The 27,353-nt window shown below is 46.4% G+C and overlaps 1 protein-coding gene across 1 annotated transcript in view; it reads right to left on the bottom strand.

Moving 5' to 3' along the window:
* GRIK4 (glutamate ionotropic receptor kainate type subunit 4) overlaps positions 1-27,353 on the bottom strand; it is a 1,036,684-nt gene that overhangs the window by 214,247 nt on the left and 795,084 nt on the right. The window contains exon 6 of the mRNA XM_086958780.1: positions 2,003-2,056. Within this exon, the coding sequence (XP_086814906.1) occupies positions 2,003-2,056 (54 nt within the window). The remainder of the gene's footprint in view (positions 1-2,002; positions 2,057-27,353) is intronic.

The raw sequence follows: 27,353 nt of genomic DNA, 5'->3' as shown, positions 1-27,353 counted from the left end.
CAATCTGGATTCCCACAGTCTGTCTTCACTCTTCACTATCAGTGGCAGTCGAGCAGTCACCCTTTACTGGATTTAGCAGAGGCAGGCTGGCAAGATTTTTTTATGCTTGACTGCAGTAATGGTAACCAGTGCTGGGCATGCTAGCAAGCAAATCAGTTTAACCCGCGACATGCCAATGCCTCCGGAAGATAACTGGGGCTGGTGGAAGGCTTACAGAGGGACAGAGTTTCAACTAAAGGTCTTTCATCTCCTTCAGACCAAACATTCTGCTTGCTCTCTCTTTCCTCCATTTGCCTTCTCCGTCTGGGCTTCCATTTTCAATCCCTTGCCCTGACAAACTGTCTTCCATCGTCACCTACAGACTCTTCCCATTGTTCATTCATTGCCTTAATAGACTCTTTCGTCATCACCTATACAGCTTGTAGTTATTTTTCATCTATTGCCCTGACAGACCCTTTCATCATCACCTACAAACTGATACCATTTTGAATTCCCCTCCATGACAGTCCCTTTCATCATCACCTACTGATACCATTTTTTATTCACCTCCATGGCAATCTCTTACACTATCATCTACAGACTGGTACCATTTTTAATTCATCTCCCTGATAGTCTCTTTCATTATCACCTACAGACTGTTACCCTTTTGTGGTATCTGGTTCTCAGTGCTGTGCATTTTACTGATCTTCTGCCTTGCTGCTCAGCTAGGGTGGATGTGCTTTGGAAACCTGGTGCATGGTGAGGTAATGGAATGTTGGGGATGCCTGGGGATGAGTGTGAGCTGGGAGTATGGGCTGAGCAGCAAGGGAGCTGTTCCTGGTGGGGCTTCATTATATCTACTTTTCTACATCTAGAACCTCATCATTAAACCTTCATCATCTATCTACACCTCGGCTACTGGACTTATTTTCCCTTACAACACCTTTTTATTTGGGAAACTTTATTTACCACGCAGTCTGAGCCACTCAGAACCTTTACAAAGCAGTCTGAACGACTACTGTGTCTTTACCATGCGTCTCTTTAGCACGCAAGCAGTTACAACGACTTGCTTTAGGGAATGTGGTGATGGACTGGTGCTGGATTTTAAGTCCAACACTTTCCCTACTGATGAACAGACTGGAGTTGGAATAGAAAATAATACCAGCGCCTCCCTAAGGCAAGTCACTGTAACAACATGCGTGGTAAAGGAACGCGTGATAACGACGCATTCGTTGTTTAGACTGTGTTGTTAAGGCATGCATGGTTCAGGCATGCGTGGTTCTGTCATACAACCTTTTTATTCACCTCCCCGATAGTCTTTTTCAGCATCACCTAACGGTCTTTCCATTTTTTGTCTTTTTCCCTAAAGACTCCTTCATCATCATGTACAGATTTACCATTTTTAAATCATCTCCCTGATAGTCTTTTTCATCATCGCATAAAGTGTTTCCATTCTTTATCCTTCACCCTGACACATTCTCTTTCGCAATCACCTATAGACCATGTTCCCATTGTTGATCCGACGCCTTAGCAGGCTCTTTCGTCCTCACCTACAAACTCTGATCAATTTTTGATCCCTATCCCAGATGGACTCTTTCGCCGTTAACTATAACACTGTGTTAGTCAACACAGTGGTTAGACATTCTTTCCTCTTGACCTCATGTATGGATTGAGGAAGGGGAAAGGAGGACCTGGGAAAGAAAGCGCGAAGACCAGGTCCCTTTTTATTGTCATCCTTTCCTTCATCGATCCACAAGATGGACGGGCAATAGTAACATAGCCAGTGTATCGTGGGCCCTAGTGCAAGGAAGACATGTCCCCCTGTCAGTTTCAATTATAAAATACAGCAATAATCAGGGTTCAGTTTAATGGGCTCCTCAGGCTTCTGAGCCCTGGTGCCACTGCACCTGCTGCATCAAGGAACCCCTCCCCCCCCCCACGTGGCACATGATCCCATCAAACAGCATATTTCGCATTTAATATGACTCTACAAACACAGCAAAGGATCAGGAAAGCCTCTTACCAGATTAGTGAAGATATAAGTGTAATACGCCGACACCATCCCCAGCTCAGACGCCTGTGGAGAAAAGAAATCACATTAAAGAAGAGAGAGACAGCTCCATCCTCCAGGCTACAAGGAGCAGGCGGACAGGGAAGCCCCAGAGACACTGGGGTGGATGTCTCTTTCTAGAAACTGTCCAATAGGCCTCCAGACGAGGTGAGCAGAGAGCAACGAGGAAGCTGTCAAGATAGGGGCCCACTCTGCGTCAGAGAGATGTCTCTGTGGACGGAGGAGGGGAGGGGTGTCAAAGCAAGATAGGGGGCAGGAGAGAGGAGGAAAAGCAAGCAAGGGAGAATGGGTAAGAGCAGAGTGAAGAATAATGGCTGCGGGAGGCTGAGGCACAAGGTGAAGATGAAGGAGAGAGTGAGACATGGAAGGATGAGGGGTAAAGACATTTGAGAGAGAGTGAGAGAGAGGAGGTAAGAAGACAGAGGGGAAGATTGGCAGCACAAATAGGAAAAAGAAATGTGGATGTAGAAGTAAGAGTTGAAACAGAGCGAAGCAGAATGGCACCAAGAGGAAAAACAAGAAAATAAGCGTTGCAAATCCAATAGATTACATTTTGAGTCCTCTAAAAAAACTGCTGTAGTGATTAAACAAGGTAAAAATGATAACATTCCGAATATATTGCATCTATGTGGCAAAAAATGTAATGTGTGATAATTAAGTTTACTTTTACGTTGTGAAATAGTGCTTTGTGTACAGCAATACGCGCACTCCATAGGAGGGGAATGATACCCCAATAGCACGATTTGACAGAATAATAGTCCTCTGGAGACAGCAATATACCTCTGGGCTCTAAGTGTGTTTTAAACTATTGGTAACAGTAACTCTTGCAGACAGCTGCACTATCAGACAAGACCTTAAAGGGAATGAAAAGGAGTTGGAACGAGAAATCACGACAGCAGGAATGGGTCAAAGAGAAAACTGATGGGTGAATGATTAGGCAAGTTTACCAGGGAGAGGGGATGGAATAGCAAAGTGAAAAATAGGAGATGTGGGTGAGCAGAGAGGTGAATGGATGTGAGACAGTGAGGAGGAATGGAAGAAAAGGGACTAAAAGCAAGTGAAAGAAGAGAGCGAGATGGGAAAGGAGAGCGAGTAAGTCAGAGGGGAGGCATGAAGAAGTGGTAGTATGAGTGGAGGAGAGCAGGCGAGGGACCATGGCCTGACGCTTTTAAGGGTCTTTTCCATTCTGTGTCTATGTAAAAATATCTCAAAATACCAGAGGCAGATAGCCTGTCGTCCCAGCAAGACAAGACAAACTCAGAAGTGCACTGCCTACATCTACATTGAATGATCCCAAGCAAAGGCATACGCTCCCATTGGAAACAGCAATACTAACACCAAGTAACCTGCTACCGAATGCTAGACAGGAGCTACACTTTGTCAGAATACTAGCTCATTGTGAGGAACCCCAAACATGGCGAGTGATCGAAGTATGAAGATGAACAAACACTTAGATCTGCAGGTTCCAAACAGAGGCAACAATGACTATGCGCAAGGTCAGTGTCAGAAATGGGGGTCTCCGGTTGGCAGTGGTATGCACCCTGTCCAAGTAGGGACCCTTCCTTCTAGTCAGGGTAAGGGGGTACACACTCAAGATAACCCCTGCTCACCCCCTTGGTAGCTGGGCATGAGAAGTCAGGCCTACTTCAGAGGCAATGTGTAAAGTATTTGTATACAACACGCACAGTAATACAGTGAAAACACTACAAATGGACACCACATCAGTTTAGAAAAAGAACCAATCTTTATCTAAACCAAACAAGACCAAAACAACAAAAATCCAACATACATAGCTCAAAATATCACTTTTAATTTTTTTTGCAGTTCTGTCTATAAAACTCTGTGGATGCAGTGATTTTAGCTCAAAATCCCTTTGATGCTTCAAAATCCAAGACGAAAAACAGCCTTAAAGGAGGAAAGCATCAGAAAATACAGCAATGAGTTGGTTATTGAGTCCTTGGGGAATGAATGTGTCAGTTGTGCTCATGCGGGAGAAGTGTTGCATCGATTCCAGACTGCGAGGAGAAGCAATGCATCGAATTCAGATGCAACTCCTTTTGGCAATGCGATGCATTGGAAACTTGGCACACAGGTGTGATGCATGTGAAAATCCAGGTGCTGCAGGTTGATATAGTAGTGAGACAGGCACTGCATTGATTTCCATAGCCGCAGACAGGTGATGCGTTGATTCCTTTAGCCACACAGCAGGGCCTGCGTCGAAGTAGGAGCGGGGGTCCCGGACATCGGAGACCCAGTGCTCTGGACTCAGGCTGCCGCAGTTCTTCAGGCTGCAAAAAGGTGCTACATCAATTTATCAGCTGCACCACAGCGATGGTTGGTTTTTCAACCGCATACCAAGCTTGCAGCGGGAAACGTAGCTGGAAAGCTGGTGCATGGATTTTCAAGTCTTGAAACAGCAAAAGCACCTCCAAGGAACCTGAACTGGATTTGGCACCACTTAGCAGGTCAGCACTCCCAGCAGTGGAGTTCACAGATGCTGCAGATTAAGTCTTTGATGGCCTTGAAACTCCCAACAGGAGGCAAGCACATATAGGTCCAATAACTATACCCCTTTTAGCATTTGAAGTAGGCATACTTCAAAGGAAAGTCTTTGTTGTCCATAAAATCCTGCCTTGTCCTGCCTTGGTACCAGACACACTCTGGAGCAGGGGGAGGGGCTGTATTGTGAGAGGCCAGGCACAGCCCTATTCAGGTGTCAGTGACAACTCCTCCCACCACTCTAGCTCAGGAAAGCCTGTCTGCCTGGCGATGACCATCAGGATATGCAGGGTACACCTCAGCTCACTTTGTGTGACTGTCTAGAATAAATGCACAAACAACCCAGCTGTCAGTCTAAACCAGACATTAATTCAACAGGCAGGCAGGGATGCAGAATGGTAAAGCAAGAAAATTACCACTTTCTAAAAATTGCATTTTTCGAGCACAGAATTTAGAAACCACCTTCACTAAAATATGTATTTTTAAATCCTGAGTTCAGGGAACCCAAACTCCTAATCTCTTTTTCCAATTGAAAGTTACACTTTTAAGATGTTGCAAGGCAGCTCCAATGATAACCTATTGGGAAGATAATCCTTGCAATAGAAAACAATGCAATTGGCAGTATTTCACTATCAGTACCTGTTAAACAAACCAGTACATGTTCTACCTTTCACATAACATGTACCCGACACATAGGGCTACCTTGGGCCTACCTTAGAGGTGCCTTTCATGTAGAAAAAGGGAAGGTTTGGCCCTGGCAAATGGGTGCACTGGCCAGGTGGGCGTGGCAGTTTAAATAGCACTCACAGACATTGCAATGGCAGGTTAGAGACAAGCTTACAGGGTTATTTATGTGGGTGGCACAACCAGGGTTGCAGACCCACCAGTAACATTTGATTTACAGGCCTTCGGCACACACAGTACACTTTACTAGGAACTTACCAGTAAATCAAATATGCCAGACATGGATAACCAATCATAATCACAATTAAAACAGGGAGCACTTGCACTTTAGCACTGGTCAGCAGTGGTAAAGTGTCCAGAGTACACAAACCTGCAAAAATGAGGTCCAGCACACAGTCAAAAATACAGGCGGTATAGTCAAACAGAAAGGGGAAACTATGCCAAGGATGCCAGGTCAAACAGTCAGTAATCACTTGCTGAAGATCTAACAGACACCCACAGACTTGGGGATTCTAAACAGAAACAAATAATGACCAAGTGCATGGCCAGCACTCAGAGGATAAAGAGTGAACAGGCACCTACAGACCTGTGGATTTTAAACAGAAACAACAATGACCAAGTGCATGGCCTACACTCACGGTATAAAGATTGAACAGGCACCCACAGATCTGGGGATTTGAATCAGAAGCAAACAATGACCAAGTGCATGGCATGCACTCACAGGATAAAGAGTGAACAGGCACCCACAGATCTGGGGATTTGAATCAGAAGCAAACAATGACCAAGTGCATGGCATGCACTCACAGGATAAAGAGTAAACAGGCACCCAGAGACCTGTGGATTCTAAACAGAAACAAACAATGACCAAGTGCATGGCGCGCAGTCACAGGATAAAGAGTGAACAGGCACCCACAGATCTGATGATTTGAATCAGAAGCAAACAATGACCAACTGCAGAGTCAGTAATCACTTGGTGAAGATTGAACAGACACCCACACACCAAGAGATTCTAAACAGAAGCAGATTATTTGTTTGCTGACTGTTGCACTGTACTCACCATTCACTGCGTTCAGTACCGAGATGCTGCCTGTACCTGCCTGACTCTAATATGGTGGTGGCAATTTCCCCCATTCGTACCTCGTCTGCACTCACCCGCTGCAAATATTTGACATGTGTGCAATATGGAGCACAAATTGACAGAGCTCCTTCATTAGCGGCCCCTTGATCAGTTGCAATTTCTCAATTGCTCACCTTGGTCTGCTTTTGTTGAGGCAGCCGATTGATCGGCAGCCAAGATGGCGCCCAACACATGTTGAGACTACACTTGACCTACGGTTGTCTTTCCTACAGCATTTGATGCATTTTGTTAGCGGGATCCCATGAAGCTAACCCAGCGTCCCACCAAACTCCTGGGTCCTTAATGCCTTGTAGCTGCACCTGAATCGTAGTCATTGGATACGGCTACGCACCGTCCATTTACATACAATACACCCCTCTGAGCGAGACATTTCCACTACTTCCGTTGCTAGGGAACCTTTTTCCTTTGACTACGCCAGTGATCTCTCCCTGCGTCCTCCGACCTGGGGGCGAGATGGAGGATGAGGCAGATGGCACCTCCCAGTAACACTGGGACTGATGCCTTCTATTGAACTAGGACAATGCCCCACAGCCTTAAACTAAAACTGGTTGTACTTACTGCGGAGCCCGAGTACCCTTGGACGCTGCCCGGTAGAGCTGTCCTATGCAGCTCTAGTTAAGTCTGGCTCTGGGTCACCCCATCGGCCATCACCAACCCAGCCGGACATTGTTTTTCACGGTTCTTCACAGTTTTATCTTTCTCTCTCTTCGACTACTTTGACTGCTTTGTTCCACCTGGAGTATATTCCCCCTTCAGATCTATCTGACTCTGTCTGCTTTCCTCTCCCCTGTTGACCTTTCCCCCACTACCTTCCATTGCCCATATGAGGTGTGTCTTGATATGCTACGTGCTAATATCTTGTATTATTGTGTAAACTCACGTTTTTCTCCCAAGCATATACTGGTAACTGCAACTTTCTGATGCAATGTCCTATCTCATGTAAAGCGCTCTGATACCTCCGGGTCTAGCCAGCACTATATAAAACTTTTCAAATAAATAAATAAATAAATAAATAAAACAGGAAGGAGAAAGCGCACCAAGTCCGTGCGTACGGGAAGCATTCGAGTTCGAACGCCTCCCGTACGCACGGACTTGGTGTGCTTTCTCTTCCCCTGTCTTGAAGTTTTGGACGCACCCGTCTTTTCTTCGATCCCACTACGAGGAGGAGGGTACTTAGTGACCTATTCTTTCTTTTACTCACGTGGCTTGTAATTTACTTCATACGCCACCACGTTTTGAACACCTTCAAGCCTTATCAGCCCTGATGAGTCACGTCTCCTTCACGGTGTGACGAAACATAAGTCGGCTGGCTATTATCATTTGTACTGACCAACAATTGACTTATAAACCTTCTTCACCAACATGAACCTTTGTGCTTGACCTTTATTTGAACATTTAAGTTATTTTCTCTTTGCTCCTATTTGTTGAGTCCTGACGTCAGGACCACCTACTTCATTAGCGTGTGCACAGGATCTGTTTTCTTTTGTTTGGTTTAGGCCTTCCTACACCAGTGCAAGGTTTGTTTGCCTATTGGGTTTGTGTTCCCCTGTCCTGTTTTGCACCGCCTGTTCACCGCACAAACAGATCTTCTCAGTGATCACACAGCCTAGAGCGCCACTACTTCCTGTTCTTTCAACTCAAACCCAATCCCTCTCAAACATTTTGAAGGAGAGCCCTCAACTATAGGCAAACAACGACCGAATACAGGGCAGTGACTTATACATGCCCAGAGAGCTGGTCGGCCCCATGCATAGCCTTATAAAGACAAACGACTTTGTCTGTGACTTTACTTTGGAGTCTGAGAGACTCAGGCGCTTAACGACCAGGAAACCAGACTAAGACCCGGCCTGCTGGTTCCAGACCTGCGCCTCACGCAATCCAAATCCTGGGTCATCGGAAGCAAGCCAAAAGATGAGATGACAAGACCCTGCTACTTTGGGGAATTCACTGACAAGATACCTCATTTCTCGCAGCTCGAAAAAGACCGCAAGTCCTAAATCCTGCTGGCGACACAGCGCGCGCAGAAAGAACAATGAGATGCGAGTTGATTAGTTTTTAACTGCCAGAAACTCAAACACTCATATTAATTTGCCAATCCTGGTAAACATGTAAACCATGTCAAGAAACTATTACTGTAACTGCCCAACATCACAGCGTGCATAAACCCCTCTCACCTGTGACTAGCAGGCACTGCCTCTCGCTGTTCCTTATTTGCATTTTGAGCCGGACGGCTTCATGCAAAACTAATTTTACCTGTCTGCTAAGAATTTTAAAACGCATTTCACATTAACTTTTGTTTTTAGAGTGGTGTTGTATTACTGCGTTGCAAATCCTCTTGTGCCGCTTCTTACTGTATTACAAATACTTTCATGCTGCTTAATACTGCATCACATCACATGCACTTTCATGCCGCTTCTATCTGCATTACAAATACTCTTATGCCACTTATTAATGCTTTGCAAATCCTCTCACAACGCTTCTTACTGCATTACAAATACTTTCATGCTGCTTATTACTGCATTACAAATACTTTCATGCCTCTTATTACTGCATTACAAATACTTTCATGCCACTTCTTACTGCATTACAAATACTTTCATGCTGCTTATTACTGAATTACAAATACTTTCATGCCGCTTATTACTGCATTACAAATACTTTAATGCCGCTTCTTACTGCAATACTAATCCTCTCACGCCGCTTATTACTGCATTACAAATACTTTCATGCCGCTTCTTACTGCATTAAAAATACTCTTATGCCGCTTATTACTGCATTACAAATACTTTCATGCTGCTTATTACTGCATCACATCAAATGCACTTTCATGCCGCTTCTTACTGCATTACAAATACTCTCATGCCGCCCATTATTGCATTACAAATCCTGTCAGGCCACTTATTACTGCATTACAAATCCTCTCACTCCGCGTATTACTGCATTACAAATACTTTCATGCCGCTTCTTCCTGCATTACAAATACTTTCATGCTGCTTATTACTGCGTTACAAATACTTTCATGCTGCTTATTACTGCATTACAAATACTTCCATGCTACTTATTACAGCATTACAAATACTTTCATGGGGGTTATTACTGCATTACAAATACTCTCATGCTGCTTATTACTGCATTACTAATACTTTACGGCCGCTTCTTACTGCATTACAAATACTTTAATGTTGCTTCTTACTGCATTACAAATACTTTCATGTGGCTTATTACTACATTACAAATACTTTCATGGGCTTATTACTGCATTACAAATATGCTCATGCCGCTTATTACTGCATTACAAATGCTTTCATGCTGCTTATTACTGCATTACAAATACTTTAATACCGCTTCTTACTGCATTGCAAATACTTTCATGCCACTTCTTACTGCATTACAAATACTTTAATGTTGCTTCTTACTGCATTACAAATACTTTCATGGGGCTTATTACTACATTACAAATACTTTCATGGGGCTTATTTCTGCATTACAAATACTCTCATGCCGCTTCTTACTGCATTACAAATACTTTCATGGCCTTTATTACTGCATTACAAATACTTTAATGCCGCTTCCTACTGCATTACAAATACTTTCATGCTGCTTATTGCTACATTACAAATACTCTCATGCCACTTGTTACTACATTACAAATACTTTCATGCCCCTTATTACTACATTACAAATACTTTCATGCTGCTTATTACTGCATTACAAATACTTTAATGACGCTTCTTACTGCATTACAAATACTTTATTGACGCTTATTACTGCATTACAAATATTTTCATGGGGCATATTACTGCATTACAAATACTCTCATGCCACTTCTTACTGCATTACAAATACATTACGACCGCTTCTTACTGCATTACAAATACTTTAATGTTGCTTCTTACTGCATTACAAATGCTTTCATGCTACTTATTACAGCATTACAAATACTTTCATGGGGTTATTACTGCATTACAAATACTCTCATGCTGCTTATTACTGCATTACTAATACTTTACGGCCGCTTCTTACTGCATTACAAATACTTTAATGTTGCTTCTTACTGCATTACAAATACTTTCATGTGGCTTATTACTACATTACAAATACTTTCATGGGGCTTATTACTGCATTACAAATATGCTCATGCCGCTTATTACTGCATTACAAATGCTTTCATGCTGCTTATTACTGCATTACAAATACTTTAATACCGCTTCTTACTGCATTGCAAATACTTTCATGCCACTTCTTACTGCATTACAAATACTTTAATGTTGCTTCTTACTGCATTACAAATACTTTCATGGGGCTTATTACTACATTACAAATACTTTCATGGGGCTTATTTCTGCATTACAAATACTCTCATGCCGCTTCTTACTGCATTACAAATACTTTCATGGCCTTTATTACTGCATTACAAATACTTTAATGCCGCTTCTTACTGCATTACAAATACTTTCATGCTGCTTATTGCTACATTACAAATACTCTCATGCCACTTGTTACTACATTACAAATACTTTCATGCCCCTTATTACTACATTACAAATACTTTCATGCTGCTTATTACTGCATTACAAATACTTTAATGACGCTTCTTACTGCATTACAAATACTTTATTGACGCTTATTACTGCATTACAAATATTTTCATGGGGCATATTACTGCATTACAAATACTCTCATGCCACTTCTTACTGCATTACAAATACATTACGACCGCTTCTTACTGCATTACAAATACTTTAATGTTGCTTCTTACTGCATTACAAATGCTTTCATGCGGCTTATTACTACATTACAAATACTTTCATGGGGCTTATTACTGCATTACAAATATGCTCATGCCGCTTATTACTGCATTACAAATGCTTTCATGCTGCTTATTACTGCATTACAAAAACTTTAATGCCGCCTCTTACTGCATTGCAAATACTTTCATGCCACTTCTTACTGCATTACAAATACTTTCATGCGGCTTATTACTACATTACAAATACTTTCATGGGGCTTATTTCTGCATTACAAATACTCTCATGCCGCTTCTTACTGCATTACAAATACTTTCATGGTCCTTAATACTGCATTACGAATACTTTAATGCCGCTTCTTACTGCATTACAAATACTTTCATGCCGCTTATTACTACATTACAAATACTCTCATGCCACTTGTTACTACATTACATATACTTTCATACCCCTTATTACTACATTACAAATACTTTCATGCTGCCTATTACTGCATTACAAATACTTTAATGACTCTTCTTACTGCATTACAAATACTTTAATGACGATTATTACTGCATTACAAATACTTTCATGGGGCTTATTACTGCATTACAAATACTCTCATGCCGCCTCTTACTGCATTACAAATACTTTCATGCTGCTTATTACTGCATTACAAATACTTTCATGGGGCTTATTACTGCATTATAAATACTCTCATGCCGCTTATTACTGCATTACAAAAACTTCCAAGCTGCTTATTACTGAATTACAAATATTCTCATGCTGCTTCTTACTGCATTACAAATACTTTCTACTTTCATGCCACTTATTACTGCATTACAAATACTTTCATGCTGCTTATTACTGTATTACAAATACTTTCATGCCGCTTCTTACTGCCTCACATCACGTGTACTTTCATGCCGCTTCTTACTGCATAACAAATACTTTCATGCCGCTTATTACTGCATTACAAATACTTTCATGCTGCTTATTACTGCATTACAAATATTCTCATGCCGCTTCTTACTGCATTACAAGTACTTTCATGCCGCTTATTACTGCATTACAAATACTTTTATGCTGCTTATTACTGCATTACAAATACTTTCATGCTGCTTCTTAAAGCATTACATCACATGTACTTTCATGCTGCTTATTACTGCATTACAAATACTTTCATGCCACTTCTTACTGCATCCCATCACATGTACTTTCATGCCCCTTATTACTGCATTACAAATACTCTCATGCGGCTTATTACTGCATTACAAATACTCTCATGCTACTTATTATTACTGCATTACAAATTATCTCATGTCGCTTCTTATGCATTACAAGCACATTCATGTCCCTTATTACTGCATTACAAATACTTGCATGCCTCTTCTTACTGCATTACAAGCACGTTTATGCCCCTTATTACTGCATTACAAATACTCTCATGCCGCTTATTACTGCATTACAAATACTTTCATGCCGCTTATTATTGCTGCATTACAAATACTTTCATGCCACTTATTACTGGATTACAAATACTTTCATGCCGCTTAATACTACAGTACAAATACTCTCATGCCGATTATTACTGCATTACAATTGCTTTCATGCCGCTTATCACTGCATTACAAATATTTTCAGGCCGCTTATTACTGCATCACATGTACTTTCATACCGCTTATTACTGTATTACAAATAATGTCTTGTCGCTTCCTATGCATTACAAGCACATTCATGTCCCTTATCCCTGCATTACAAACACTTTCATGTCTCATCTTACTGTATTACAAGCACGTTCATGCCCCTTATTATTGCATTACAAACACTCTTATGCCGCTTATTACTATTTTCTAATTCAGTGACGGATGAGAGGCTGAGTTGTTGCTGCCAGGAGTGAAACTTCTGAATGCAGAGCATATTGGTCCCATGCTGCCCCCAGCGCAGGTTCAGGGCCCTGACGGCTGTTGAATGGAGGCTCAATGGTTCCCATATCCACGGGGGCTTCTAAAGCACTGACTGGCCAAATCGCAACAATACGCCTCACTACAAAAATTGCAATTTGCGCCGAATTCCCACTGTCAAGCAGTTGCCCCCAAATATTCAAACAAAGAGTGGAGTTAGAAAGGTGAATATATTGTGGATGTAGTGTGCTTAAAACTGTGGCCAAGATGGCGGCCTGAACGGACGCGTTCTCGGAGGCTCCCCGGCCCTAATCCCCTAGCTACTGTTGAATAGCGGGTTATCTCCCCTTTTCCCCGATTGATCGGCAACTCACAGCCAGCCGAATCACCCGGCGCCGCAAAGGAGTCGATTTGGTGGCGCTGCTGGCGGAGAACGGCGCTGCCGAGGTTCGGCCTCCGGAGCCGCGAGGCTGAGGGAGAGCGGCGGAGGGTGACCTGTGCCTGCGGGGCTCCCCTGGCTTTGACTGCCGCAGGAGTGAACCGGGAGCGGATTGCGGTGAGGAGCGGTGGAGGATCAGTGTTGGCCCCGGGACCGGGGACCGAACGGGAGCCGAGACGGGCGCCTGCGGAGCAGCCCAGCAATGCGGCGCCCGGGAGCGAAGAGAGACGGCGGCCTACCACAGCACCTGAGCCCCCGGCTTCGGGCCTAGTCCGGGCCTGGAGCGGAAGGGGGGTGAGATCTCGGCGAGAAGCGGCCCGGCAGCGGAGGCAGTGGCAGCGACCCCCCCACTGGCAAGCGGCTCCTCCGGTAAGGTGTGGAGGGAGATACAACGGGATGGCTGAGAGCACTGGGGCAGGCCGAGCCCGAGCAAGAGACCCCCGAACGCGCGCAGGGCGCAACACTGGCACCGCTGCAGCCGGCCTTCATGCTATGCTGGCGATTGCCCCCGGGACTGTGACTGAGTGGGGGCCGCGGTAGAATCTAAGGGGCACGAGCGGGCGGCCGTGTCACCTGGCTCCCCGGCTTGGGGCCTAGTCCCGGAGCGACACGCGCAGCATTCATTGGGCGGCCCAGGCGGGCCCTATGGACAGTAGCCCTCACAGGAGTGGGCGGGAGAGACAAGACGACTCACTGGGGTGCATGAGGAGGCTGGGGTCAGTGTGATGGTCCGGCCGCCCGTGTACACCGGAGAGGCCCCCCCTGGGGCCCCCGACGGTTGGGCCCCACCTGGAGAGTTCTGTGGCTGTGGTCGCTGTCCCCGAGAGAAGGCGTGCAGACGGCGAAGAGTGCTGACACCCACACCGAATCTAGAAGACGTGGGGTTCCCCCCCTGACCCGCGCAGCGATCTCCTAGGCCTGGAACGAGCGTTGGTGATCCGGACTGAGAGGGCCCTTCCTGGGGCGGCCGACGCAACTGGACCAGAGCTGCCTGCACCTCTTGCAGCTAAGGAACAAGGAGCCCGGACCCCCGGGCCGGGAAACCCGACACGGATAGAAGCCCCAGCTCCCTCCACCTCGCCACCCCTGCCTGATCACCGACATGGCCAATGCGGGGCGCAAGGGCAACCGCACCATATCGGACTTGCTCCACAAAAATGCAGCTAAGACGGAGAAAGCCCCGGCGCAATCGCCCCCCAAGACACCGGTTGCCGCCTCGACCACGGACGACGACTCTGCGCCCATCACGAAGGCCTTTTTGGCCTCCCTCTTCAACACCCTGAGAGATGACTTTCAGACCTTGAAGCAGGAGCTTGCGGGAGAGCAGAAGGAACTGCGCAGAGACGTGGACGGCCTGGGAGAGCGGGTGGCGGCGCTGGAAGAGGCAGATCAGACCCGCAGCATGGAAGTGGACCGGCTCCAACAGGAGATCATACGCCTACAAGACCAGCAGGTGGATCTCCAAGCCCATTCGGAGGATCTTGAGAACCGTTCCCGGCGGAACAACATCCGAGTCCGGGGAGTTCCATCGAAATCGGAAGGGAACAGCGTCACAGCGTATCTACAGGACCTCTTCCGGGAGATCCTTGGGGAACCCAGCGAATTTGAAATCCGAATTGACCGCGCTCACAGGGTCGCCCAGTGCGCCGAGCGCCAGCCCCCCCTCCGGATATACTGGCCTTTCTCCCGGAATTCCTTCTGAAAGAACGAATCTTGAGAGAGGCCCGAGTGCGACAGCCGGTCATCTTCCGAGGAGACCAAGTAGCCCTTTTCCAAGATCTCTCCGCCATCACCTTGAAAAAAAGACGCTCTTTCAAGGTGGCAACTGACTTCCTGAGAGACAAAGGCGTGCCCTACACCTGGGGCCACCCGTTCCGTCTCATCTTCAAATGGAAGGGGTCTCTACATCAGCTTCGTTCCCTCCAGGACACTTGTGCCGTACTCGACATTGACCTACCGGAGGACGAAGACACGAACGAGGCCCCCCCACCCGGATCTGCGGACGAAGCAAGCCAGAGGTCCAGGGGTAGCTGGCAGACAGTGCGGAGACGACGATCCCCTAAATCCTTCCGGAGGCCGGACCCTCTCCTAGCCGCCCAGGAACGAGAAGCGGCAGTGCAGGAGGTGGCGGACAATACTGCTGCTAAACAGTGATGTGTCAGACACAGGGGTTTGCCCTCATTAGCCTCTCTCATCGGGGGGGGAGGGGTCAGGGGGCCGAAGGGTCGGCCGCCACCATGCCCTCACTTTCTATGATGTACTACGGACCTGGACTCTGTCCCGATAGGCCCTAGACTTTGAGAGTTGTTCTGGGGGGGAGTTCAGGGGGGGGTGTGGGGAGGGGTTGGGAGTTGGGGGGGAGTGGGATGGGAGAGGGATAGTTGGGGAAGTTGGGGTCAGGGGGTGTTGGGAAGGAGATATCAGGTCCCTCCCGGTGTGGTACAATAGAGTCGAGACGGGCCGACGTGGGGACCTGGCAGACCCCGGGCAAGCCGAACATGCTACGCTACTTACACTACTCCTATGAATGGCTAGCTCTACGCTGAAGATTCTAACCTTAAATGTGAAGGGGCTTAATAACCCCGTTAAACGCAGGGCTGTCCTGTCCTTCCTAGAGAACTCCGGAGCGGAAGTTTGTCTGCTCCAAGAAACTCACCTGCTCTCCAAAGATTGGCACAGGATGCGCTTGCGGGCCTTCCCGATCCAGCACTACTCCTCGACCCTAGATAAGAAAGCGGGGGTGGCCTTACTGGTGGCACGTCATTTTAAGGGGACAGTTGGGGACAAGGTGGCTGAAATTAAGGGGAGATTCCTAGCCCACACCATTCATATAGGGGGGATGGAAATGGTTGTGGGCTCTCTCTATGCCCCAAACACCAGGCAAGAACCATTCCTCAAGGGGGCTCTGGCAGACGCACTACAACCTAACACTAAGGCAGTACTGGTGGGTGGGGACACAAACCTAGTGATGGACCCCAACATTGACAGGTCCGGCCACCGACAGGGGTTTGCCGGGGCGATCACTCAGGAAGGGAGCCAATGGTTATCGGAGGAGGGGTTCGTGGACCTATGGCGCAAGCACCATCCCGTCACCCCGGGATACACTTTCTACTCCCACGTACACCGCACTTACGCACGCATCGACCATTATTTCGGCAACGCGGACGTGTCTTCCCTGATAGAGGATGTGGAGGTCCTCCCGGCGGCGTTGTCTGACCACGATGCGCTCTTGCTACACATGCAAGCCCCTAGGGTCACACAAAGGAAAGGCAGATGGTGCCTCAATGATGTACTCCTGCAACATGAGGGGGTAACGCAGCGGCTTCATGACCGCATCACGGAATATCTGCAGACCAACGACACCCCAGAGGTTTCCCTGGCCGTGGTGTCGGGGGAGCTTAAGGCGGTAGCAAGGGGGGAACTGATTTCGGTGGCCGCGGCGGAAGCCAAGGAATGGAAGGAAAAGAGGCAATCCTTGTCCGCACAAGCGCTTGAACTTGTGCAAGCTCACAGTCGGACCGGGGCTCCTAGGATATGGAGACAGCTTAAGGCGGTCAGGGCCCAACTCGCCAGCTTAGATTTAGATAGGGCAGAATACACAGCCCTGCGACTGCGCCACACCTATTATGTGGGTGGCGATAAGACGGGGCGCCTGCTAGCGAGTTGCCTTAAAGCTAAGACCCTGCGAGCGAAGGTCCCCTCCATCCGTACCCAAGACGGGAAGGTCGTCCGGGACCATGACCAAATAGCAGAAGCCTTCCGCGAGTTTTATGCCTCGCTGTATACGGCGGAGCCACCTGACGAACGGATGTCCACCGACACTTATCTCCGAGACACGGAGATAACACCCCTGGATGAACCCACCAGGGCCTACCTCGAAGCTCCCATCAGAGCAGAGGAAGTCATCTCCGCGATCGCGCGTCTCAAGACTCTGAAGGCCCCAGGCCCGGATGGCTTTTCGGCCAGTTTCTATAAGGCTTTCTGCCCCCTAGTCGCACCGGTATTGACCAGACTTTTCAACTCCTTCCAGGGCAGGGGCTCCATCCCTCAAGACATGCTGGAAGCTGACATCGTGGTCATCCCCAAGCCAGGCAAAGACCCGTCCCACTGCAAAGCATATAGGCCCATCTCCCTACTTAACATCGACCTAAAACTGTTCACAAGCGTGCTGGCAGCCAGACTGGGCCCGTGTCTACCGGGAATCATTGAGCCGGACCAAGCGGGATTTATAAAAAAAAACTAAAACAAAGAACCTCCTGAGGCGGAAAGCCGGGAGTTGCGATAGCTCATTTCACTATTTTAAACTCGTGTTATATTGTGTTTTTAAAATCTTGCTCCGATTCCCTGGCACTTACTTGAAACTCCCCCGAGCAGCAGATTAAACGCTGTCATGGGTAGAAGCCTCCTTCCTGCCGCCATTACCTGTTGCGAGGGAGCCACGAGACACGCCCACCTCTGTTGGCCACGCCCCCCTCCAACGCCCAGACCATCTACCATAAATTATGTGTATCTGCCGGAAGCGCAGCGGACGAGCGTAGCGGGCGCGATGATGGCGCGCCGAAGGCGCGCTTAAGGCAAGCTCGTCTGCGCTCGTCCGCGCTAGGCAGAGCTCAGAGCCAGACCCTATAGATAATATCAGCTACCCCACGCGCAGATACTCAAGAGATGCACTATTACATCTTAATAAAGAGTTGAAGGGCCCCTGTCTACATTCCGTACCCGGTGAACACCCCCTCAACCGATGCTCCCACTGCCCGTATAAATTCACACTCACCGTGCCTGAAAACCCATCCCCCATCCCAATGCACTTGGCTCTGATCAACTGTAGATCCCTTCCCAAGCACTCATTTGAAATCTACCAATTGCTGGAAAACTATGAGCTTGACGCTCTCTTCCTAACGGAAACCTGGCTTGGTCCGGACTCAGACCCCGACATTGTAAACTCCCTACCCCCGGGCTTCCTAATTCAACATATGGACCGCTCCAAAGGGAAAGGTGGGGGTGTCGCCATAATCTACAAAGAACATCTTTCCTGCCGACTGCAAGGCAGTCCCCTCCTAGACTGTGAAAATGTCTTGTTCTCAATTCAAGTTTCCCCATGTAGATCCTTGTCGGGTTTTCTCATCTACCGCCCTCCAGGACCCCTAGGCCATTTTTGTGAATCTCTTATGGAACACACATATACACTAGCCGCCACGCAGTCCACCTGTATGATCCTAGGTGACCTGAACATCCACCTGGATAAAAAGGAAGCCAAACCAGCCGCTGACCTAATAGCAGACCTCGAAACCCTCCAACTAAAGCTACTAAGTCGACTACCCACTCACTCAATGAGCCATCTGCTGGACCCGATATTCTCCAATATTAACGACCTTACTGTCCTGGACCCTATCCCGATACCTTGGACTGACCATTTCTTAGTTCCACTAGAATGGCAGCTGACTCCCACTCCATGTCTCACAACCCTACCTAACAAGCCCACGCGCTCCTGGTCTAAATTAGACCATGAAAAATGGAAATTCCATCTAGAGCGATCCCCCCCTAAACTTGACGCCAACCCCATTCACGCGGACGCTGAGTTTTCAACCTGGATAGGAGACACATTGGATAAAACGCTTCCAAAAAAAACCTCCGGTAAACCCCGGGGTAAAGCTACCTCCCCATGGTTCAACCAGGAAATGCGGCTCCTAAAGAAAGCATGCAAGAGATCAGAAAGAGACTGGAGGAAAAATTTTTATCCCATAAAAAAAATTGAATATAAAAAAAATCTTCTCAACTATAAAAAAGCACTCAAAGCCGCCCAAGGCAACTATTTCGAGGAAAAAATCAGAACATCTACCAATTCATCCCGGGAAACCTTTCAAATAGCTAAGAAACTTCTTAAAGTGCCGGAACCCCCCCACCCCTAGTAGAGCCGTCTGCTACCCGTTGCAATGAATTTGCAGAATTTTTTAATCTGAAGATAACAAACATCATCAACTCCCTTCCTCCGCCAACTTTGGACGCTCCCTCTGCTGTCAATCAGTCCTGTCGTACGCACCATGCTACAGCATGTCAATTGTCACACTTCACTCCCCTGACAATAGATACCCTCCTTCCTATACTCAGCTCCATCAAAAGCGGTAGCCCTACAGACCCCTCACCTCTTAACATCCTTAAATTAGTCGGGCCTACCATCCTCCCCTACCTGACCAAACTGATCAACAGCTCACTCACCCACTGCATCGTTCCCCCGAGCTGGAAAAAAGCAACGGTGAAAGCGTTGATCAAAAAATCTCATGTGGACCCACTGGTACTAGGCAACTACAGGCCGATTTCCCTGCTTCCAGGCATTAGTAAAATAGCCGAGAAGCACGTTAATTACAGTCTATCCCACCATCTTGAAACAAATGGGCTCCTGGAGCCTTCCCAGACTGGATTCAGGCCCGGCCAGAGTACAGAAACTGCGGTATTGGCGGTTGTCGAAGAGGCAAGGAAAATCATGGACTCAGGAGGATCAGTGGCAGTGATCCTCCTGGACCTGAGCGTGGCCTTCGACACCGTCAACCACTCGATACTCGCCCACAGGCTCAGTGAGCTTGGAATCGCGGCCCTGGCCTGGCTTAAATCCTTTCTTGACAACAGATCCTTCCAGGTAGCAGATGGCAATTTCACGTCCAGGTCCACAGCCATCAGCTGTGGGGTCCCTCAGGGCTCGTCTCTGAGCCCGACCCTTTTTAATGTTTACATGTCCCCCCTTGGAAAAATCGTCACCCCTTTTGGGATCAAGCTCCTAACCTACGCCGACGACACCTAATTGGTGGTGTCCCTAAGTCAGCAAGACCATTCCCTCCCTAACCTTCAAACCTGTTTAATTGAAATAACTAAATGGATGAATCTCTCCCACCTCAAATTGAACAAGGACAAGACAGAGATAATGATCCTGGGCAATAAATCACTCTACCATTCCAACTCCCTATGGCCATCTTGCATGGGTACTCCACCTGTTCCGAAACAGGAAATAAAGAGCCTAGGAATATGGCTCGATGAAGGCCTCAATTTTTCTGTCCAAGCTAGTAAACGGCTGGTATATGTCACAGTCTCCTACGATCAGCTAGGAAAATTCTGCCCCTTCTTTGTGCACAATCCCAAAAACTCCTAATACATGGTCTCGTGCTGTCCCGCCTGGACTATGGCAATGCCCTATATTTGGGAGCTCCCAAAAAAGCACTGTCAAAACTCCAGACAGTTCAAAATGCCGCAGCACGCCTTCTCACAGGAACTCATCGCCGTTGTTCAGCCAGACCCGCCTTGAACGCCTTGCACTGGCTACCCGTTCAGGAGAGAATACAATTCAAAGCTCTATGCACAACATACAAAATCCTACATGGTAAGGCCCCACCAATCTTACAAAACCTCATCACACCTCACACCACCAAAAGAACGCTTCGATCCTCAAACTGCAATCTAGCTTCTGTTCCTAGAATTAAGAAAGCCCGCTCTGGCGGTCGACTGTTCGCATACAATGCCTCCAAACTATGGAACACACTACCCCCAGACATCAGAGCCAAACCCAACCTCCTCTCATTCCGCAAAGCACTCAAAACTTGGCTGTTCCCGTGAGGCTCCATCTACTTCTGGGCATCCACTTCTGGTTCTCTGTCATTTAGCGCTGGGACGCTCACGGGCAGCCATGCGCTCTACAAATCGGTAAAATAAATAAAAATAAATCCCCAACAGACAGTGTGCGGACAACACCAAGCACCTGATTCATGTCATTGATAAAGCCCACTACAATGACTCCGACGCGGTCCTACTGTCAGTAGATGCCGAAAAGGCGTTCGACAGGGTGAACTGGGGATATCTGGACGCCGTCCTGGCGCGCTATGGGTTCGGAGACCGGTTCCGCACGTGGGTCGCCAGCTGCTACGCATCCCCGCAGGCCAAGATCACAGTTAATGGGGTACGCTCGAGACCTTTAGATATCCGAAGGGGAACTAGGCAAGGGTGTCCTCTTTCACCCCTGCTATTCGCTCTGTATATCGAACCATTAGCCCAACGGATTCGAGACAACGGGTCCATTACAGGCGTCTGTTTCGGCGGAGAACAGCAGACCATAAGTCTGTATGCAGACGACGTCCTGGCAGCCCTAGAGAACCCCTCGACGTCGGTACCGGCTTTCCTTTCGGAGATAGAGAGTTTCTGGAGTGTATCGGGGTTCAAGATGAACGTGGAGAAATCCCTCATCCTGCCACTTGGTCAGAACGCAAAAGCGGCGCGACGCGGCCACCAGAAATACGGGGACCTTCAGGTCCAAATGTCCATACCCTACTTGGGCATCTCTCTAACCCCGAGCACAACCCAAACGGTCGAGCGGAACTATACAGCTCTACTGGCTGCACTAAAAGGGGACCTGGCAAGGTGGAATCGCCAACCGCTTTCCTGGTTGGGAAGGGTGGCAGCGATCAAAATGACCCTACTGCCCAAGGTCTTGTACTTGTTCCAGACCATTCCGGTAACTCCCCCGATTGGCGTGCTCAAACAATTGCAGAACTCTATCACACACTTCGTGTGGGCTGGTAAGCGCCCACGTCTACGCAGGGACCTGAACACGCGGACCACAGCAGAAGGCGGACTCGGGGTCCCTGACTTACTTCGCTACTTCCACGCGTCACAACTTCGCTACTTCCTAGAGTGGAGCAGGCCCGAATCGGAAAAGCGATGGCTATTTCAAGACCGAGCCATGGGTCAGATGTCCCTATGGAAAGTCCCATTCCTGAGACGGACGGACAGACCCTCATACCTCAGGAAATCACCTATTACGAGGACGGTAATGCAGGTATGGGACAAAGTAGCGGTTCCGAGAGGCCTCACCACATTCCCGTCCCCGATGTCCCCTCTGTTTGAGAACCCAGCGTTCCCTCCGGGATTGACCCCCGGGTCGTTTTCGCAGTGGCGGGAGTCGGAATGCAAGGCAGCTGGCGACCTCTTCGACCCCATGGGTTTCATGCAGATACGCACTTTGCAAGATTGCTACACACTCCCACAGATTCATCGTTTCCAGTACTTCCAGATCAGACACTGGCTCACAGAGAAAAGTGTGCTACCTCACGTGAGCAGACCCCTAACAGACTACGAAAAATGGCTCCACGCGAAAAAAACTGACAGACACGCAATCACTGACCTCTACATGATGCTCGGCCCACATTCCCCTGCTGCGCGATCGGCGGCACAGAATAGATGGGAACACGAACTAGGGCGCTGCTTCACAGATAAGGAATAGCAAGACATATACTTTAGGGCTCATCACACCGCCCGTAATGCAGCCAGTAAGGAGGCGGCAGTGAAAATAGCATACTATTGGCACCTCACACCGGCCCGGCTCCATCAAGGCAACCCACGTAGGGACCCTGGGTGCTGGAGGGGATGCGGCCAACAGGGGACACTTACTCACATCCTGTGGGAATGCACAGAGGTTCAGGGGTACTGGGAGGAGGTGCTCCAGAGGTTTGACACACACTTTAACACCGAAATTCCCCGGTTTCCGGCATACACGCTCCTTGGCCTTCCCAACGCCATCACATTCCCTCTCAAATCGATCAGGGGGAGACAGATGGGGCTAGCGATGGGGGCAGCCACCCAACACATCCTATCTCTCTGGGGCACCCCTAGGAAACCTACCCACACGGGATGGCTCCATCGTCTGTGGTATATTATGGGAATGGAGAAGATACAGGCCTCCCTTACCCAAACACGGGACACATTCCTCGATACATGGCAGCCCCTCGTCTGTCTCCTATCAGAGGAATTCAATGAAATCACCTGCCCGAAATACCTCAGGGTGCTTCGGCTTCCAGACGACTTCCGGGGGGAACCTCGACCACCCAAATGAATGCCGCCTACCCTGCAGGCCTTATGAGAACTGATATCACTGCACTTACCACACCGGGGAAAGGGAAACGTGGGTGGGAGACAGGTGGGGGAGATGGTTGGATGTTCATGGGACCGGATCAGAGCTTCACTTCGCTTACGAGGCCTTCCCAGCACTCATGGACACATTCTACACAGCACCAATGGGCCCCGCCAGTTGGGGAGGGCGGGATAACTGTTCCTTGATGGGCGATCGCATGCACGCCCGTGTTGTTGATGTGTCCTATGTCTGTCTTGTCAAAACTTCAATAAAATATTTAAAACAAAAAAAAAACTGTATTAGAGGTTGACATTGAGGTAGGAACGTATTTATGCAAATTCAGTATTTCGGCAGTATTTTAGAGCTTGTGTACAATATGGGTATGTAATCTGATTTCACATGCAACGGAGCGCTTAGTTATTAGATTTATTGTGACACTATACACTGCACGGCCCCCTTAAGGTCTACGTTTATTCCATTCACCTACTCCAAGTACCATTTGCACAGGGCAGGCAGACGGTTCCCCTAGCGCTTATGTTCACGCGCTTTGTATAGCTTTTCCTGGATGTATCTTGGCCTGCGTTAGTGTATACCCATTTCAATTACTAGTGAGTCGTTTAATAAGCTTCTTTACGTTTTCTCGGATTTGCCCGGGATGAGGATATATTTGTATTATTCCGTGATGGAGTTGGGTAGAACCGGCTTGATAGTCTAAAAGCACGTATAGGACATTATTGGTATGTTCCTCCGAGAGTTTATTTATTTGTTTCCCATCTATACGTTCTTTTTTTACAGCATTCAATTCTGTTGTTTTGTTTTGTTTGAGTTATTAGTATGGTGTAATTGAGACGTTCTTTCTGTATATTGCTGTATATTTTTATGCTACTGTACGTATATTCTTTAGTTCATATTTGTTTCATATTTTGAAGCATGTACATAATAATTATGGTTCCTTTCTCTTGAGTGATATCACAGGCTTTACCATAATTAGACAGGAAGTAGCATTTATGACCAATGTCTGATCACATTGGCATGACAATGTTAGGAACAGTTGTCCTCATCTCTGACTATTTTTTATATTTTAGTTTTATACAGAGAACTACTTTGGGCTCTTTTGTGGATCATTTCTTTGAAAGAGTGTTCTCTTTTTTGGCCAAATATGTATTCTATCGAAACAGAATATAATTGGTTTGGGTGACCGGATGGTCATTATAGGTATGTATGGGCCGTTCTACAGTGGCTATGGTACTGTCATCCTGTTGAAGGCTTAGCTGGCTTAGGGCCTTATTACGAGTTTGGTGGTCCTCCTGTTGGTGAGGCCCCCGACCTCGCTGACAGGAGGACTGCCCAAACTGTAGTGCGCCCGCCTGCCGGATTACAAGTTTAATTCATAGAAGGCAGGCGGTACTGAGGGGGTTTCACAGCGGTGGGCTGTTAGGCTCATAGGAGAGCCACCACAAGTATGGCTGTCCTGAGGACCGCCATACTCATAATATGGCCCTTGGTTTTTCACCCTTTCTAGTGGCTCCCTCTTGGATCGAGTGGGACCTTCGGGGTTTCCCTATTATTTTCCTACTTAGCTGTTTCAGTCTGCATTGCTACTGCTAGTCCCACGCCGGCGTTTGAAGGTAAGTATTGGGCTTGGCCTCTATATGGTCTGGAGATTATATGCACAGCTTTTGGCCATAGTATATAAATTTGGGTTGAGAGCACACTATGGTTCATTTGAGCATGGTGTCTACATATGTTCTTTCTTGTTTTACTCCATACACTTTATAGGTGGTTGGTATCTATGGCAAGCATTCTACCTCATGCTATGTAAAGCGCTCTGATACCCATGGGTCTTGTTCGCGCTATACAAAACTCTTTAAATAAATAAATAAAATGTCTTTAATATGAGAATGGTGTATGCACACCACTTGTTTTGACTTTGTTTTCAACCTTTTGTCTTAGGGTACGAGTACAGCAAATTCTATTGAATATGGGTAGCTGTGTTATTTAGTAATTTGGGCCATATATATATATATATATATATATATATATATATATATATATATATAGGTTTCGACAGTACTGTAGTTAGGCCTAGAATTCAAATCTAGTTATAATGCCATTATACATGTATATTCTTGATTGTTCCATTTTTTTGACTTTAGCTGATCAAGACATGAGTTATGCATTTAAGCATATCATTTAAAATTCAGTCTATGGACAATTTTCATGCATTTATGCAGCAAAGATAAATAATCTTTTAATGTATTTGTACAGCAATATATATATCAATTCCCATGCATTGGTGATGATTATGATGAAATTAACATCAGAGGCATTATTTTTCGCTATTTTTTTTTTTATCGCTATTTGATTTTAAATGCTTTTAGTGCGACTTTATTTAACATCTGTGATTCTAAATATGTACACAGCGATGCACTGTTGCTTTACATTGTTGAATCCAGGCCATTGGCTGGACCATGTGATGCACGTGTGGTAGGTGTGGCCCATAGGTGGGGTCAGGACCAACAATATAAAAGAAAATTCCAAATATGAATGTGGTGTGTGAACAAGAGTACGCTAGTACTCGAAACGTTACATTTTGAAGGCTCGTGAATAAAGACAACTTGCCTGGATATCGTGGGGTCCGCCTCTTCTTTCGCCGCTTGTGTGGAGGTCTGAAGATTTCTCGCTATATATATATATATATATATATATATATATATATATACACAATTGTTTTTTTCTCTTTCACAGTAGTACCTTTGGGCACTCCTTTCTGCACCCCCCCCCCCGCTCACCCCCCCAGTTTTTTTAAAGTTTGCGCCCTGAAGAAGTTGGCAACCGCGTTTTGGGTTTGACTATGAAACCTGCATCAGCACTTATTGAAATTGAACCTGAAGCCCACAGTATCTTTGAAACAACATAAAGAAAATTAGAAGATCCCAGATGTGATACATTGCTATCTTTAGGTCTATGAAAACCTAAATGAATTGAAAACTATACTAGCATTTATTTAGAGTGTATACAGATAATAGGAAGCATACATATATGCATACACCATTAAGGGCCAGATCGATGTATCGTTTGAACAAATGAAGTATGAATGGGATATGACGGTGTGTATGTTCACACTCTAGTATGTTTGGGGTGTAGTTGGAGTTGTCTTGAGAGAAGTTGTTCATATATTTTGTCGATTTGCATCTAATTTGTATTCAAAATATTTAAAACATATGTTTCAAATATATGTACATGTGAAGTATAACAATAACATATGTTAAACAAAAAATGAATGTGAAAAGTAATTTATCATGGAATGAATTAATGTTTTTCAAATTATATCTATGCAGTTGAATGGGCTATTAAAGATTATTGCTCTAATGTTATTTTGGAAGGATAAATAGATATATGAGTCATACCATTGCCAAGTGACAGAGTAAGCAGGCTGTTTTGTTGCACCTTTATAAGCAGTGCAACACATTTTAGTATACTGTGTACTCTATATACATGGCTACAATTGTGACCAATATTTATCGTTGTTAAACACTTCAGCAGGCAAGTTAAGGACATATAAACCCCTGTCACTGCTATTGGAGCATAACCAGGACCACTGAAATGATATGATTCTGCAATTGCATCCTTATTTTCATAATTATGGATTTGCAGGATTTCCCACATAATCCATCAGCTGCTGCATAATCTGCAGATTTTAAAAACAAAAATTTTTTTTTAGCTCGGTTCAAAAGTTACTAAAAACGTGGCGATGAGTTTGTGCTCAATGAAAGGCCCTTTGCAAAGGTTAACAGGTCATCTTTCAGTTGCATATTTAATTTAGTTGGTGTCAATGAAGTACTAATGAGGTGAAAACTTCGCCCAGACAGTATTACCATGTGTTGAAAAATGACAAAATAATAAACTAATACTATGAAAAAGTGTGGCATTATTCCGCATAAGTTGACTATTCTTGCAAAATAATTTAGCCATAACTGCAGCATAATTTAGTGTTCCTCTGCCGCATAATTCCAGTGG

The sequence above is a fragment of the Lissotriton vulgaris genome, chromosome 2_1, assembly GCF_964263255.1.
Source record: "Lissotriton vulgaris chromosome 2_1, aLisVul1.2, whole genome shotgun sequence".
In the NCBI taxonomy this organism is placed as follows: domain Eukaryota; kingdom Metazoa; phylum Chordata; class Amphibia; order Caudata; family Salamandridae; genus Lissotriton; species Lissotriton vulgaris.
The sequence above is the reverse complement of the archived record's forward strand: the minus strand, read 5'-3'. Positions and strand labels throughout refer to the sequence as shown.